This window comes from Arachis duranensis, chromosome 8, assembly GCF_000817695.3.
Source record: "Arachis duranensis cultivar V14167 chromosome 8, aradu.V14167.gnm2.J7QH, whole genome shotgun sequence".
NCBI classification, from domain to species: Eukaryota; Viridiplantae; Streptophyta; class Magnoliopsida; order Fabales; family Fabaceae; genus Arachis; species Arachis duranensis.
In genome coordinates, this window is record NC_029779.3 from 33449369 (window position 1) to 33464495 (window position 15127).

The 15127-nt window shown below is 32.8% G+C and overlaps 3 protein-coding genes across 3 annotated transcripts; all 3 read right to left on the bottom strand.

The window, feature by feature from the left end:
• Positions 1-189: 189 nt before the first annotated feature.
• On the bottom strand, positions 190-1375 carry LOC107462480 (heavy metal-associated isoprenylated plant protein 28). The gene is made up of 3 exons (XM_016081080.3): positions 1195-1375; positions 720-795; positions 190-614 (listed from the first exon to the last, which is right to left on the bottom strand). The coding sequence occupies exons 1-3, from the start codon at positions 1198-1200 to the stop codon at positions 265-267; spliced, it is 432 nt and encodes a 143-aa protein (XP_015936566.1). The 5' UTR covers positions 1201-1375; the 3' UTR covers positions 190-264.
• An 802-nt stretch (positions 1376-2177) lies between these two features.
• Positions 2178-7650, bottom strand: LOC107462262 (uncharacterized). The gene is made up of 4 exons (XM_016080843.3): positions 7548-7650; positions 4917-7010; positions 2687-3157; positions 2178-2610 (listed from the first exon to the last, which is right to left on the bottom strand). Exons 2-4 carry the CDS (start codon positions 6949-6951, stop codon positions 2588-2590), a joined length of 2529 nt encoding a protein of 842 aa, XP_015936329.1. The 5' UTR covers positions 6952-7010; positions 7548-7650; the 3' UTR covers positions 2178-2587.
• A 2365-nt stretch (positions 7651-10015) lies between these two features.
• On the bottom strand, positions 10016-14165 carry LOC107462472 (uncharacterized). The gene is made up of 5 exons (XM_052253354.1): positions 13904-14165; positions 11631-13335; positions 10865-11347; positions 10510-10682; positions 10016-10416 (listed from the first exon to the last, which is right to left on the bottom strand). The coding sequence occupies exons 2-5, from the start codon at positions 13264-13266 to the stop codon at positions 10231-10233; spliced, it is 2478 nt and encodes an 825-aa protein (XP_052109314.1). The 5' UTR covers positions 13267-13335; positions 13904-14165; the 3' UTR covers positions 10016-10230.
• Positions 14166-15127: the final 962 nt, after the last annotated feature.

Below are 15127 nucleotides of genomic sequence, written 5' to 3' on the forward strand. Positions count from 1 at the left end.
ATATATATATATATATTCACAAAAGTAGTTGCATATAATTGCATTGGCATTAATTGTGAAAGAAGCAAAGATAGATTCATGAATAGTATGTATCAAATTCTTTAAAGTAATATTAATACATTCATAATATAATGGTACCAAATAATTTAAAGGTACATAATTAAAAAGAAAAATAAGCAAGATGGGTGATCATAGTACATTATTATTTTATATATATTACATAATACACTATTACTTTGATTGGTATGAGTTTGATATAAATGATCACATAATAGAACAAGCATGAGGATTGTCATCACTAAAAGTAGCACCAGTTTGACGGGTAATGATAGAAGATTGAGAAGGGTAATTATAATAGCGAGGATCACTACTATCATAGCCATGCTTGTAGTAATTGTAAGATGAGGAAGGTTGAGATGCATAGTAGTTGATAGGGCCATTGCAATGGTGTTGCTGAACCAAATATTGGTCATCAACATTGGTGCTGTATGGAACCTGCCATAGCTCGGCTCGCCGGCCGGTTTTCCGAACCGTCTTTAGAACCTTCTTTTGGTCAGCCCAGCCATTCACTGTCACCTTTTGCAAACTCATGTCTATTTCAATGCTATCCACACCTAATTATATTAACAAAAAAAAAACCTTATTGGAAACTAGTTAAGTACACATGTTTTAATTTGCTTGGCAATTAATTAACTAGTTAAGCTTTGAATATAGGATACCTTTGAGTTTTTGAAGTGAACTTTTCACCTTGTTCTCACATCCAGGGCAATCCATGTGTACTCTAAGTTCTATGATCTGAGAAAAATATAAGATACAAAAAGGAAAAAAATTTGGTTTCAATATCTTCATGGAAATGCATGTGGAATCCAATTTTGATATATTGTTGATATGATATATAGTATTTAATCATTGATTTTTTTACAACATTTTTTATGATGAAATGACCATATAAAAATTGGATTATGCTATCTGTATACTAAAATCAGCTACCAATATAAAATACAAGTTAGAATATAAATACGCATTAAAAATAAATTAAACCACACATATTTTATACACAAATATATTAGTGACTAATTTTAATGTATAAATAGTATTTTTGATAAAAAAAAAATTATACCGAAATTAAGTTAAATCAATTACACACATATATATGTGATGAAATAACGATAGAAAGAAAGTGGTGTAGGTTACCGTCATTTTGTTCTTGTTGAGGTTGAAATGAAATCACTTGAACAATATTGATGAATATCTTTGTGAACGTTTCTATGTAAAATTAAATGCAAACAACAACGATAAGATTTTGGCTCTTTGGTGTTGGTTAGCTAAATACAAATGTATAAATATATAGTGGAGATTCATTCCATCATGGGGTGCCTCATCTTTGCTCATAACTTGAATGGGTTCATTATTTTATTAATTTTGTCCATTATTCATCACCGACTTTTAAATGTTAGTCATGGAACTTTGAGGCATTTTGGGAAAGCGTAGCTGCTTTATTCATGGAGCAAATACCTCAAATATCACATGTAACGCTGCTCAAGTTATCAATCATAATTCATATGCAAGTTTTGACTATTTATTTATTTAATTTTTTATAAGAGCAAACAATAATATAATGATATAATTTGCCTCCCCTTTAATTTGGTAGCTCAAATAGTTAGTGGTGTTTGTTATTTTATTGTTATTATAATTTTATTCAACAATTAGTTATGGGTTGAAAACCGACAAAGCTAGTAGTATAATAATTTTGATATAAAACTCTCTTAAGAAAACTTGAACGAGAATCATGTGTGTCTGGTTTTTCGGCACAGCCCCATGTTCATGAAAATTAATCTCACATCCCCATGCCATTACATGGTATTTCCATATAAATCAAATATATTAATGTATTATTAACAAGAAAACTAAGTAGACATGATATTATTTTTCACTAGGATTTGAATAAGTTCAATAAACATAAGAAAAGAAAAATAATTTTGATACATACACGCTACTAGAATTTACATTTTTAACAGCGACTTTTTTCTGATGATCTTTTTGGACTAAAATATCCACATATAGTTACTGACTTTCCAAAATCGTCACCATTTTAATTTACCTTATATTTATGGCTGCGACAACAAGAAAGAACCCTATACATGTCAAAATAAAAAAACAAGAAAGAACCCTGCCAATTTATCTCAGATTAAATATGTATATCAACTTGTTTCAATCAGCACATTTTAACTACAAATGTTTTTTTCCCTCAGATCCAAATGCTTCTGGAGGAAGGTCATGATATCAGTAACAAAAATAACTGCCAAGTGCGTTTCTAGATCAAGAAAGCAAACCTAAATATTAAACAGATCCCAACATTTCAGGACTAGGTGGTTGTCTCTGTGCACTGTAGAACAGCCCCTAGATGAACCATTTATTCAAGTCTAGCCTTAACCTGAGTTCATGTTTAACTAGCATGCATTATGAAACAATATTAAATCAGATTGAACTTAGAAAGAAAAAGCACCTTTAACTTCAATGAGTTGGATTGCTTGCAAGAGCTCTAAAAAATATCAACTTTGTCATGTTCCCATGTTCTTGCAAGAGATCAATTGGCTGAGGCTGGTTGTTCTAAAATAAGAATAATAGCTTTGTCAAAGATATTGGCGACCAAACAAGAGTACTAGAGAGTGACCAGTTAACTTACCAGAGATTTTATCGGCAAAACCAAGAATCTGAAACAGCTCTATGGATTGCTTGTGCTGTGCAGCGATTTTGAGAAGCTTTAATACTTCATGTTCATCAAAAGAAGCAGCTAATCCATAAATTGACAAAAACATCAGGAAACCCAGAACCACCAAAGAATTTTCTGCACTTGCTGTCATGTTAGCTTTCAGATCAAGTGCAAGCTCCATTGCCTCTTCTCTAACATGAGGTTTAATATGTGGTGAGATTCTCATCAGCTGTTCAAGCAGAAAAACATGGCTATCATCAATAGTAACAACTTTGACTCCATTTTTACAATGGGAAACTATTGGATCCTTAATTATATCTAAAATGAGCTTTGCTGGATCTGATGAGGACTGAAGATGAACTAAAATGTCATTGCCAGGATTTGTTGGCTCATCTACCAAAAGCTCCAAAGTTCTTCCATCAATAGTAGGACTTGATTGAGTATCTGTATAGTGTGCAATAACATATTTAGCTAGCAGAATTCATAGGTGACAGTAGGAAAGCCACTTTATACTAATATTACAAGCAGTTTCATAATAGCATTATAACTGAATCACTAAAAGTTTCAACCAATATTGTGACTCATTTCCATAAACCAATTACCAAACTTTAGAAACAATAAAACTACATTACTGCAGAAATATATTTCTTGTAGTGTCATGAATCATACTATGAAGTTATGAGAAAGGGTGATAGAACGGAGAGTGAGACAAGAGACATAAGTAACAGAGAATCAATTTGGTTTTATATCAGGCAGATTCACCACTGAAGCCTATTAAGAAAGATGATAAAGAAGTATCATAGTAATAAAAGAGATATATATATGATGTTTATTGATTTGGAAAAAACGTATGATAAGAAATCAAGGGAGATCTTATAGAAGGTTTTAGAAAGGAAGAGAGTAAGAATCACGTATATTCGTGCAATTAAAGACATGTATGATGAGACTACAACTAGTGTCATGACTAAAGGTGGTGTGACAGAAGAATTTTCTATTGACATAGGATTATACTAAGAATCATCCTTAAATTCATACATTTTCACATTAGTCTTAGAAGAAATCACAGAACATATCCAAGAATCTGTGCCATGATACATGTTTTTTTTTTTATGATATTGTCCTCATGGGAGAGTCAAGGAAATACCTAAATAAGAAGTTGAATTTATAGAAAGAAGATCTATAAGTGTATAGGATGCGCATAAACCGTAGCAAGACGAAATATATAGAATGTAAGTTCAGCCCACCGAAAAGAAAATCCTAATACAAAGATAAGATTAGAAAAACATCCTACGAAAAATTAAAAGTTTTAAGTATCTTGGGTGCATCATACAGGATAATGAAGAGATTGAACATGATGTAAATCATAGGATCAAGATCCAAGCAGGTGGTCAAAATAGCGGAGTGTGACTGATTTTATATGTGATAAAAAAGTACTTTTAAAACTTAAAAGTAAATTCTATTGCACTACTATCAGACATGCTATGCTTTATGGTGCAAAGTCTTGGACGGCCAAAGAGGAGCATAAACAGAAGTTAAGTATGACAGAAATAAAGATGTTGAGATGGATGAGTAGTCATATGCAATTGGATAGAATAAAGACTAAAGATATAAGACAGAGAATTGGAGTAGCACCTATTGTGAAAAAAATGGTAGAATCACGTTTCAAGTGGTTTGGACATATAAGAAGAAGACCAATAGAGTACTAAATCAGGAAAGGTGGATGAAATGGAAAATGGATAAGGGGTGAAAGGTAGAAGAAGACATAGAAAAACTATCCATGAAGTGGTCAAACGAAATCTACATATAAACAATCTCTTTGTAGACATAATACATGATAGAACTCAATAGTATCGTTTGATCCATGTAATCAACACCACCTAGTGGACAAGGCTTTGTTGCTGTTGTGATTGTTGTCATGATGTTAAATTGCTTCACAAAGCATTCTGCATGACGTTTTAGATTTTAAGAGCCTCCTTAAGGTTAAAAAGAAGGAAAACAGTATAACTCTGATTAGTAGGAATTTTAGTTTGAGAATAAATGTTCAGGGACAGGAAAACCAAACAAGCCTATCAATTTGACTAAGAGATTAATCTGAATAAAGATACTTCAAATAAAATAGATACAGATCAGGTGAATAAAATATCAAACTCATTATATGAAACCGATGAAATGATCATGTTCCAACTAAAAACAGCATATTTACCCTGTAGTTTTTCTTCTTGGATTGATTTTTTCTTCTTTCTAGTGGGAGATGATTTTTTCAATGCTTCATATTGTGATTTTTTCAACTTAAATTCCTTATAGATTCCTTCAAAATGATTCTTCTTTGACTCAAGATCTCTTGCTTTATCTTCGACCTCTTTCTGCTTCAACTTGAGCTCATTCAGTTGCTCTTCAAACTGCTTCCATTTTGTCTCGAGATCTTTTGCTTGTACCTCAAGTTCAATCCCTTTTGACTTGAGCTCCTCCATCAGGCCTTCATATTGCTTCTCTTTTGAATTGAGCTCCATTACTTGGCCTTCAGATTGCACCTCTTTCGCAAGAAGTTCCTTCAATTTACCTTCAAAATGCTTCTTCTTTGATTCAAGCACCTCCACTTGACCTTCAAACTCTCTCTCCCTTGATTCAAGCTCCTTTACTCGCCCTTCAATTTGCTTCTCTTTTGAATTGAGTTTCTCTACTTGTTCTTCATATTGCCTCTCTTTTAATAGAAGCTCCTTTTCTCGTCCATCAATGTACTTCTCCTTCGACTCAAACTCCTCCAATTGTGCTATAAATAGCTTTACTTTAGACTCAAGCTCCTTGATATGTCCTTCATGTTTCTTCTTCATTGACCCAATCTCCTTTACCAGAGCATCCTGATTTGTTTTTGAAGGCATTATCTCATGCAACTTCTCCCTTTCTAAGTGCAGTACCTTAGCTTGTTCAACAATTAATTTCCGCATTGCACCAAGCTCTTCCTCTTTGTTCATAAGTTCCTTATTATGCTCAGAAATTTTATTCAAAAGAGCCGTGAGTTCCTCTTCCTTCCTTTCACGGTTTTCAATCATGTTGTCCAGTGCTTGATGAAATTCTGTCTGTTCAGTCATGAGCTCATTTTTGCACTCTTTAATCACGTCCTCTATCAAACTTATTTGTGCTTCCTTTTCAAAAATTTGATCATCGTATTCTTCAATTTCCTTCTGCATTTTTTTGTGAACTTTATCGCGTTTACTGATCACCTCCTGTGCCATTTTAACTTCTGTAGTATATTGTTTCTCCTTTAATCTCAAATGCTTCTCGCATTCGATGATCAGCTTCTGGATGGACTTGAGCTGCTCTCCCTTTGCTTCAAACTCTTTGTTGCATATTTCAGTGCATCTTTTGGTGGCTCCATATGCTCTCCTTTTAATTTGATTCGATGCTACCTGTTCTGCCGTGAGCTCCTTCTCACAGTTCTCAATCATGCTCTCCATCAAACTAAACTGTGCTTCCTTTTCAAGTATTGCATCATCGCGTTCTTTAATTTCCCTTTGCATTTTCTTGTGAACATCATTCCGCTCGCTGATAACTTTCAATGTCATTTCAACTTCCCTGATACATTGTTTCTCCTTTGACCTCAAATGCCTATTACATTCAATAATCAGCTTCTGCATGGACTTGAGCTGCTTTTCTTTTCTTCTAAAGTCGTTATTGCACCTTTTAATGCGTCTTAGGATTGCTACATATTCTCTCTTCTTCACGTCAAGATCCAAGGAATATGAATTAAGTTGTCCTTGAATAGAATTAACTAGTTTCCTCTTATTTTGAAGCTCGTCCGATAGCTCCTCAATATCTCTCTTGAAGGAGAACAATCTCTTCTCTTCAACTTGTCTCTTCATTTGGCATTCTTCAATAGGATATAGAACCAATTCATGTTCCTTCTCTACCAAATCCTGTTCAGCATTGGTAGACTCCTGAACTAACTTGACCGGATCCTCCATTACCTGGGAAACAGGAGTAACATCACCGCCATCATAGTCCTCAACATTACTTTTTCCGGAATCTTCATTGTTCATTGATGATGTATCTGAATCTGAGAGTTTCGACCTCTTAACCGAAGGGTGCAAGTAATCAAACTTATCCTGTTCTAGCTGTCTCTTCTTGCTATCATAGGTATTGTTGCTACATGTTCCCATACTGGTATTCAATAACATTAACTGTAATTGTTCAGCATCCTCCCTACCCACTCTATCTCCATCTGAATCCTCAAACCCCATTTCTCAATTATACAAAGTTCTTGAACTTGGGAATATATGCATGCACATCAAATGTGATCCTGGCAAAAAAGGGGAAAATTATAAAGAACAAAGAAGTTATTCATCAATGAATGATGCCTATAATAACACTCAAAATATCATTAATTACATCGCACAAGAGAGCAAATAAATACTGCATTATTGATGGCCACTCACTTATCTATATATCTATTTTTTCACCTCACCAATAATTTTTCAACGAATGCTCCATCCAAAATTTAAGAGGATAAATAACTGTCGCATCAGAAACTGCTCTTTCCGTTTCTTTCATTCTCCTTTTTTTTTTTCCTCTTCTCTACCCATTAGATAGTGCCAATTTTTAAGTTAAACAATATTAAAACGAAAATTTTTATCAATTAACCAATAATAACAAACAAAAAAGAGATAATCAGCATGACAGCATCCCGTTACTGTAATTGAGACACAGAGAAAGGGCATTGTTTGAGACATGCATGATGAAATACAAGGAACGAAAGTTGAAATTAGAAGCAAAAAATTACGTTAAAGGAGGGAAGAGTAGAAGAGGAAGGTGAAAAGGGAAAAGAGAAGGTGCAGACCTGAGCTTTGAGTGTTAACCGCTTCAAACAACACACACACTGCGTTTCAGTGAAAAACTGAAAATACTAATAGCATGCACATAAGAGACCTGAGAGCACAGCGTCTTATTTATTTATTTATTTCCTAGAGAGAAGGTAGAGGGTCTTATTTATTTAACTGTTAAGTGCGTAGCGCCAGCGGGTATTTACTATTTAGATCTCACGTAATCTAAATAAGATCACTCATCAAATTCAATCTAAAAAGATAAAAATGCAACAATTTGGATTAGATTAAATCTCATTTTAATAAACTGAACCGATCAAATTAAATTTTTGACCCACTTTTTGAAATTCAATTCAATTCAAGTTACATAACATGATATCATATGATATAATATTATATTTAATTTGTTTCTTTTTTTTTTTGGTCAAGATATTTAATTTGTTTCTTATTATGTGTATTATTATCTTATTGGTTTAGCAAATACATATTTTTTGGTTTACAAAAAAGCCCAAAGGCCCAACAATAACCAAAAAGCAAAAACAGTTGGCACAAGTGTTAGCCTCCCTATAGGTTAAAAAGGATAGAGTCCAGATATCTCTTTTCCTTTTGTTGAGATATCGCTGCAACCATTGCTTTAGAGTGCACTCGAATCAGACTTTCCTGAACCCAGCGTCCAAGCAGTTTCCATTTTTATGCACACTCCCCACAGCTCAGCCATGGAAGTTCCGCAATGTTAGAGATGTTTATGGATAGGATTCAATTCATATATCTACGGTGTTTATTCGACTCCGATTCAAAAATTATGGATATAGATCCGATTTGCAAAGTTATCAGATCGAATCAGATCAATCTGCACACTAATAGGATTGTGAATTTTATCTTCATGTAAGTTTCCGTATATCTGTGTATAAATAAATAAGAATAAATAGCCATTTCTGACCATAAAAAATTTGAACAATTACAAAACTAATCATAAAAAATTTAAATTCACATTGTATCCATGAAAAATATATATTATTTGACAAAAATATCTAATCATTAAATTATTATTCTTTTGTACAATTCCCAAATTGCCTTTTTAATTATCTTCTCCAAATCAACTCTTCAAATTTAAATTTTTATGATTAGTTTGGTCAGCGTTTAAATCTTTGATGGTTAGCTATTTTCTCAATAAATAAATATTCTTTTTTTATGTTTTATTTCAACTAATAATTATTAGCTATTTTCTCAATAAATAAATATTCTTTTTTTATGTTTTATTTCAACTAATAATTATTATATATATTGTATTATTTTAATTTTTTTTAGCCGAAAATAGGGAGACTCGAACCCGCAACTTCTTAGGTGAATATGAAGAGACGATGCCATTTAAACTATAACTTATTGGCTTGTATTATTTTAATTTGTTATGTAAGAAAAGTATGTTTAACATTATTTTAAGAGTAAACATATTTGAAAGAATAGAAAAAATGAACTTTATTGATATTTTTTAATAAAAATAAGTTTTTAAAAATATTTTTGTGTTTTGCGGATATATCTAATATCCGATCCGCAAGTGTGTGAATTAGATCGGATCCAAACTTAAAAGCTGCGGATATGAAATCTGATGATTTTAGTGTGGATCGGATCAAATTTTGACCATATCCAATCCAATCCGATCCGATCCGCTAAACCCCAAAACAATGTAAACCAATCTTATATAAATCACAATAAATTATAAACTTCCGTTCCAATAAATTATTTAAAGAATTTGATTTTGATGTACTGTCATGGTAAAACTATTTTATCGTGCATCTAATCATATAACATCACATTAACAAAAATAACTATATTTAACATTTACTGTGAATAATCATCTAAGAAAACGGTTGTAATTACACAATTGTGTAAAATAATTTACACTGTCAGTGTATTAAAATTAAACTCTTATTTAAATTATTCAAAATTATTAAACATAATTTATCAAATTTTTTAAAAATACAACTTTTGACTTAGAAGAGATTAATTTTTAATGTAAAAATATTATTGCTAATCTAACACTTATATTACAATTAACAATGTATTTTTAAAAAATAGTAATTTACATTAGCAATGTAAAAATTAATTTCAAGGTTTAAAAAAGCCATAGATAAAATGTTATCCAAATAGGGTTTGAAGCCTTTAGGAATACTTTTGAAATTGATCATTAAGGTGGTCTTCCAAATAGGTCTTTTTCACTATACTTAATTGAACAGAGGTCAGAGGTAATGAGGTGCATATTTTGAAGAGTTCAAAATAGAGAATCTATTTACACTACATTTTCCTTAGTTATTACTAGAGATATTATTTATTATTTATTCTTGGTAACCAAACAAAGAGGCAAGAAAAAAACATATTAACTATTCTCTGATTAATAAAATAATTTAAATACATGGGACTAATGTTTCTGAAACAGTGAAATTGAATAACTTTTAGTAATAGAGATAAAGGGAATCAATAATAATCAACAAATTCAGGAATTAATAAACTAAATAAAGCAGTATACATTGTAGCTGACATTCTAAGCTCCAAATAGAGCAAAATGACATGAACAAAATAAAGTTAGCAAATAATGGAGGAATATTCACTCTTACAATTTTTTTCTTGCCAGACAGGTTAATATCAAATAGTAAGAACACAGTTATCTTATTTACCCCATTTTTTTACTACCACGTTTCTTTACTACAGGTCCAAGCAATGTTGGAAGAAAGCCATGATATCAGAAACAATACTACTTGCTTTGAATCTTTCTAGCTCAAGAATGCGATTTAGAATCACCTTGAGTAAATCCTCATGTTGTAATTTGTTCTCTGACATGCACCGCAGAACAGTTCCTAGACCATCAATTTCTTTATCCATGGCCTTAACCTGAATTCACATTCAGCAATAATATTGTCAACTTATTGTATTGTATTGTAAATTAATGAAATAGAACTTGTATAGGAAAAAAGATAAAGGAACCTTCATCTCAATGAACTTAGTTTTGTTGCAACTGTTTTCACAAATCAACTTTGCTTTGTTCACATGTGCTTCAAGGAGATGAATTGGTTGATACTTCTCTTCCAACTTATATGCACAGATGAATCTAACAGCTTCAATGTGCTTCTCGTTCTTTATAAGATTCTCGATCAAATCTGCGAGACACAAGAACACTGCTAGTTTCATCAACATGAACTAAACTTAGTCGACTCCTTGTAGTGCTGATAGATTAGTAAGAAATTAACATGATCAAATTTAAAAAGAAAGTGATTAACATTTACCCAAGATATGAGGAGAGATAATGGTGACTAAACAAGAAAGTTTTCAACCAACATACCAAAGATTTTACCCTTAAGACCGAGCATCTGGAAGAGCTCTACCGCTTGCTTGTGCTGAGAAATGATTTCAAAATGCTTAAAAACTTCATCTCCATTGAAAGAAGAAACTAGTCCATAAGCGGACAAAATCTGCAGGAAACCAAGAACCATATTTGGATTTTCAATATTTCTTGCCATGCTAGCTTTCATATTGAGGGCAAGCTCCATCGCCTCGTCTCTGACATGAGGTTTGATATGTGGTGATAGTTGCATCAGCTGTTGAAGAAGGAAGATTTGGCTTTCATCAATGGCTATAACTTCATCTTCCATCTTACAATGCGGAACTATAGGATTCTTCAATATATTCAAAATGAGTTTTGCAGGATCTGGGCAGGACCGGAGTTGAGCTAAAACTTCATTGTCACACGACTCGAGTTCATTCATTTGCTCATTTGCGAGAGACTGCAAACTTCTTCCATCACTGGCAGAACTTGGCTGATTATCTGTGCAATGTGCAACAGTATATTTAGCATAAAAAATTATAATGATGCCATGAATTTAGAAAAAACAGAGAATAAATATTTACATAAAAATATCGCAATTTGCTTGGCTATATATGTAAAAAAAGCAAAGCATACTTTCAATTTGACTAAGACATACAACCTTAACCTGATTAAAGATAACTTTAATAAAACAGACAGATAAGATGAATAGAGATATCAAAAACATAAAAGAGAAACAGTTGAAATGATAGTTTTAACTAATTATAAGCACAAGCACATTTACCCTGTTCTTTTTTCACTACGTACGATTTTTCTACTGCTTTGTATTGCTTCCTTTGAAACTCAAGTTCCTTCAGTCGTCCTTCAAGATGATTGTTTTTGGATTCAAGATCTTTTTCTTTGCCATCAAGCTGCTTCTCTTTTGACTTCAGTTCCTTCAGTTGTATATCAAACATCACCTTTTCCAATTTGAACTTTTTCATTTGTTGTGCAAGCATCTCTTTTTTCAACTCAAGTTCCTTTGTCTGTTCTTCAAACTTATTCTCTTTTGACTTAAGTTCCTCCACTTGGCTTTCGAGTAATGCCTCCTTTAATTGGTGCTCCTTCCATTTACCCTCAAAATTCTTCAGTCTTGATTCATGCACCTCTAATTCAGCATCAAATTCCTTCTTCTTCGCTGTCAGCTCCTTTACTTGACCATCGTATTGCTTCTTTTTCAATACAAACTCATTTTCTCGTCCTATAAGTTGCTTTTCCTTCAAGTCAAACTCCTTTCTGTGTTCTTCAAACTGATTCTCTTTGCACTTAAGCTCCTGCACTTGCCTTTCAATTTGCTTCTCTTTCAATTGGAGCTCCTTCAGTTCACATTCGAACTTGTTCCTGCTTGACTTAAGCTCTTGCACTAGGCCTTTCATTCGTTTTGCAAGTTGATTTTCGTTCACTTCAAGAACTTTGATCCGTTCTTCAAGTTGCTTTTTGGTTGACACAAATTGCTTGTCAGACTCTCTGAACAAGTCCCCTAGCAAATTGAGATGCACATCCATTTTGCAAATTTCGTCATCATATTCTTCGAGTTCCCTCTGCTTTTTCCTGTGAATTTCATCACGCTGCTCGACCACCTTATGCACCATGTCACATTCCATGGCACATTGTTCCTCTTTTAACTTCAAATGCTTCGCGCATTCAGCAATCAGCTTTTCGATGGAGCTGAGCTGCTCTTTCTTTGATTCAAATTCTATGTTGTGCCTTTTAATGCGCCGTTGGATTGCTTCACACTCACTCTTTTTAAGGTCAAGATCTCGGGAATATGAATTCAGTTCTCCTTGAATAGTATCAACTTGTGCCTTTCTTTCAGGCTCTTCACATAGCACCTTATTACCTCCGTCTACGGAGCACGATTGACATTTTGTTATCTGAAACTGATCATGCTTTTTCTCTACCAAATCTAGTTCAGCAAAAGCTTTAGAAAATTCCGAACCACTGCCTGAATTTTTCCTCTTCTCTTCCACGAAAGATGGGGAAACACCCTTGTTTTCAACCACCCTTCTCACAATCTTAAACGATGGCTTCTTCTTTTTCTGAGAATCAGGATCCTCTACATTCTGCTCACTTATCCCAGGGACTGGCACTGTTTTGTTTGATGCATCCGAATCCAAGACTTTCAGCTTCTTAACCAAAGATTGCAAGGGACTTTCAGCATCCAAATCTTGTTCTAGAAACCTCTTCTTATCAATAACACAGGAACCATCTTGAGTTGCTTCCTCAACTAGTTCTGAAAAAGCCGTCTTGCAAAAAGAGCTATCATACTTCCCGCTAGTGCTAGATGTTCTTGAACCATGATGCAATCTGAAACGTATTGGTGGTCTAGGGACCCCAGCAGCCACTTGATCCTCACAAACATGCTTGCCTTCTATGGACATTTTGTGTCTTTCAAAAGAGGCTTAGCTATCTCCTAATGGCAGTGATTTTGAACCAACTGCTATAAGCAACTTCACAGTACAAGAAATTAGGAAGATTTTACCATTTTGCAAGCCACATCACTTTGTAAGACACCTTAGAAATCAGTTTAACATGTTGATTTTTACCACTTTGCATGCCATGATTATAATTTATTGAACAGCACCCATGATCATCATCTTCATCATCATCTTACAACATTAGTAGATTAGAATCCAGAAGACCCATTATTCAAAAAACGAAAAGTGATTTGAGTCTGGTAATGGCATGCAGTGATGTTCAAAAACCTGGGGAATAAAAAAAAAAATTTTTTTCCCCTAAAAAAACAAAAAAAGATGAAATCTTTCAGTAATAAGTCAGTTCTAGGTCTTAATCTGAGCAGAAAAATATGGTTTAAACACAGAAAAAAAAACACACACACACACACCACCAAAAAGAGAGGGCAAACGTATGATCACAATAGACTGATAGGCCTTGGGGTATGGATAATGAGTACAAATCATTAAAATGATAATGTGAAATTAAAATAACAAATAAAAGGGGGAAAAAGAGAGAGTTACGTTACATAGACCGCAGTAGTAGTAGTAGTAGTAGTAGTACCTTGAAGTTGAAGAGCAAAAGTAGAAAAATGAAGATGAAAAGGCAAGCACCTTGCTTGATTGGTTTTCTAATTGAAGCAAAACAAAACAATGGAAACAGAGGAGAAGAAGGCTTCTTTCTTGTTTCTTGTTGAAAGGGGTGTGATTGTGAGGAGTGAGGAGAGTGAAAGGGTTTGCCTTGTTCACGAAGTCTCACGTCTCTACCACTGTTCAACTGCAAGCTATGTAGAGAAAGAGAAGCACCACTCTCTCCAATTTCCGAGTCTCCTGCTACGTTTTTTTTTTTAATTTTCTTTTTTTCATTATTATTAGTATTTTTATTTATTTATTTTGGATAAATATCACAAGAAATAATGTTAGATAAAATTACCTGACAAATTTGGAAAGAATCAACGTGGCTTTTCAATTTTGAAACAGAGATGAGAATAGGTTAAAGTAATGTTATTATTTATTAGAGTGTTGCGTATTTAATGTTGTTATAGAAAAATTAAAACACAAATTGGTCTGAAAAAAATAATTGAACAGTCTAATTAGAGTATATAAATCAGACAATTCGATTTGTACATCATGCCACCTGTTATGTGTACATTCTATCAAATTGTTTCTCCCTCTTTTCGGTCTCTTTTAATAGCAGTTTTATTCTCGTATATTAAGACATATTTTACTCTTTTTTTCACACATTCACATTAATAAAAAAGATTTGAATTCTCTAAATTTTATATTTTTATTTTAGAGGATAAAATTAAATTTCTTACCATTAAATATTTTATCTCTCATATTTTCTCTTGATCTCATTTATGACATAAATGATGATAGATTTAACTTTATTTTCTAAAGTGAGTTTTAAAATTTAAAAATTCCAAATCCAATAAAAAATTCTTCTCTCTTCATTAATTTCTTCGGTTCTTCTTGCTAAAATTTCTGCACGTAAAAGAAAAAAAAAACAATAGTTAAAAAATTAATTAATTATTATTATATTACTACTAAATAATATTAGATAAAGTTGCCTAAAGTTGAGACGCATTTGGGAATGATTAATGTCGCTTTCTAATTTTGAAATGGAGATGAGAGTAGGATAATATAATTTTATTACTTATTAGAGTGTTACGCGTTTAATGCTATTATGGAGAAATCAGAGCACAAATCGGACGATCTATGTTGGTAGAAGGAGTAATCAGACAGTTTAGCTAGGGTATACAAACTAAACCGTCTGATTTGTGCATCA

Coding starts and splice junctions, on each gene's coding strand:
- LOC107462480 (XM_016081080.3), bottom strand. Junction 615..719: donor TTCACTTCAAAAACTCAAAG/GTATCCTATATT, acceptor TAATATAATTAG/GTGTGGATAGCATTGAAATA.
- LOC107462262 (XM_016080843.3), bottom strand. CDS start 6,951: ATGGGGTTTGAGGATTCAGATGGAGATAGAGTGGGTAGGGAGGATGCT. Junction 3,158..4,916: donor CCAAGAAGAAAAACTACAGG/GTAAATATGCTG, acceptor CACACTATACAG/ATACTCAATCAAGTCCTACT. Junction 2,611..2,686: donor TTTTGCCGATAAAATCTCTG/GTAAGTTAACTG, acceptor TTCTTATTTTAG/AACAACCAGCCTCAGCCAAT.
- LOC107462472 (XM_052253354.1), bottom strand. CDS start 13,266: ATGTCCATAGAAGGCAAGCATGTTTGTGAGGATCAAGTGGCTGCTGGG. Junction 11,348..11,630: donor CGTAGTGAAAAAAGAACAGG/GTAAATGTGCTT, acceptor CACATTGCACAG/ATAATCAGCCAAGTTCTGCC. Junction 10,683..10,864: donor TCTTAAGGGTAAAATCTTTG/GTATGTTGGTTG, acceptor TGTGTCTCGCAG/ATTTGATCGAGAATCTTATA.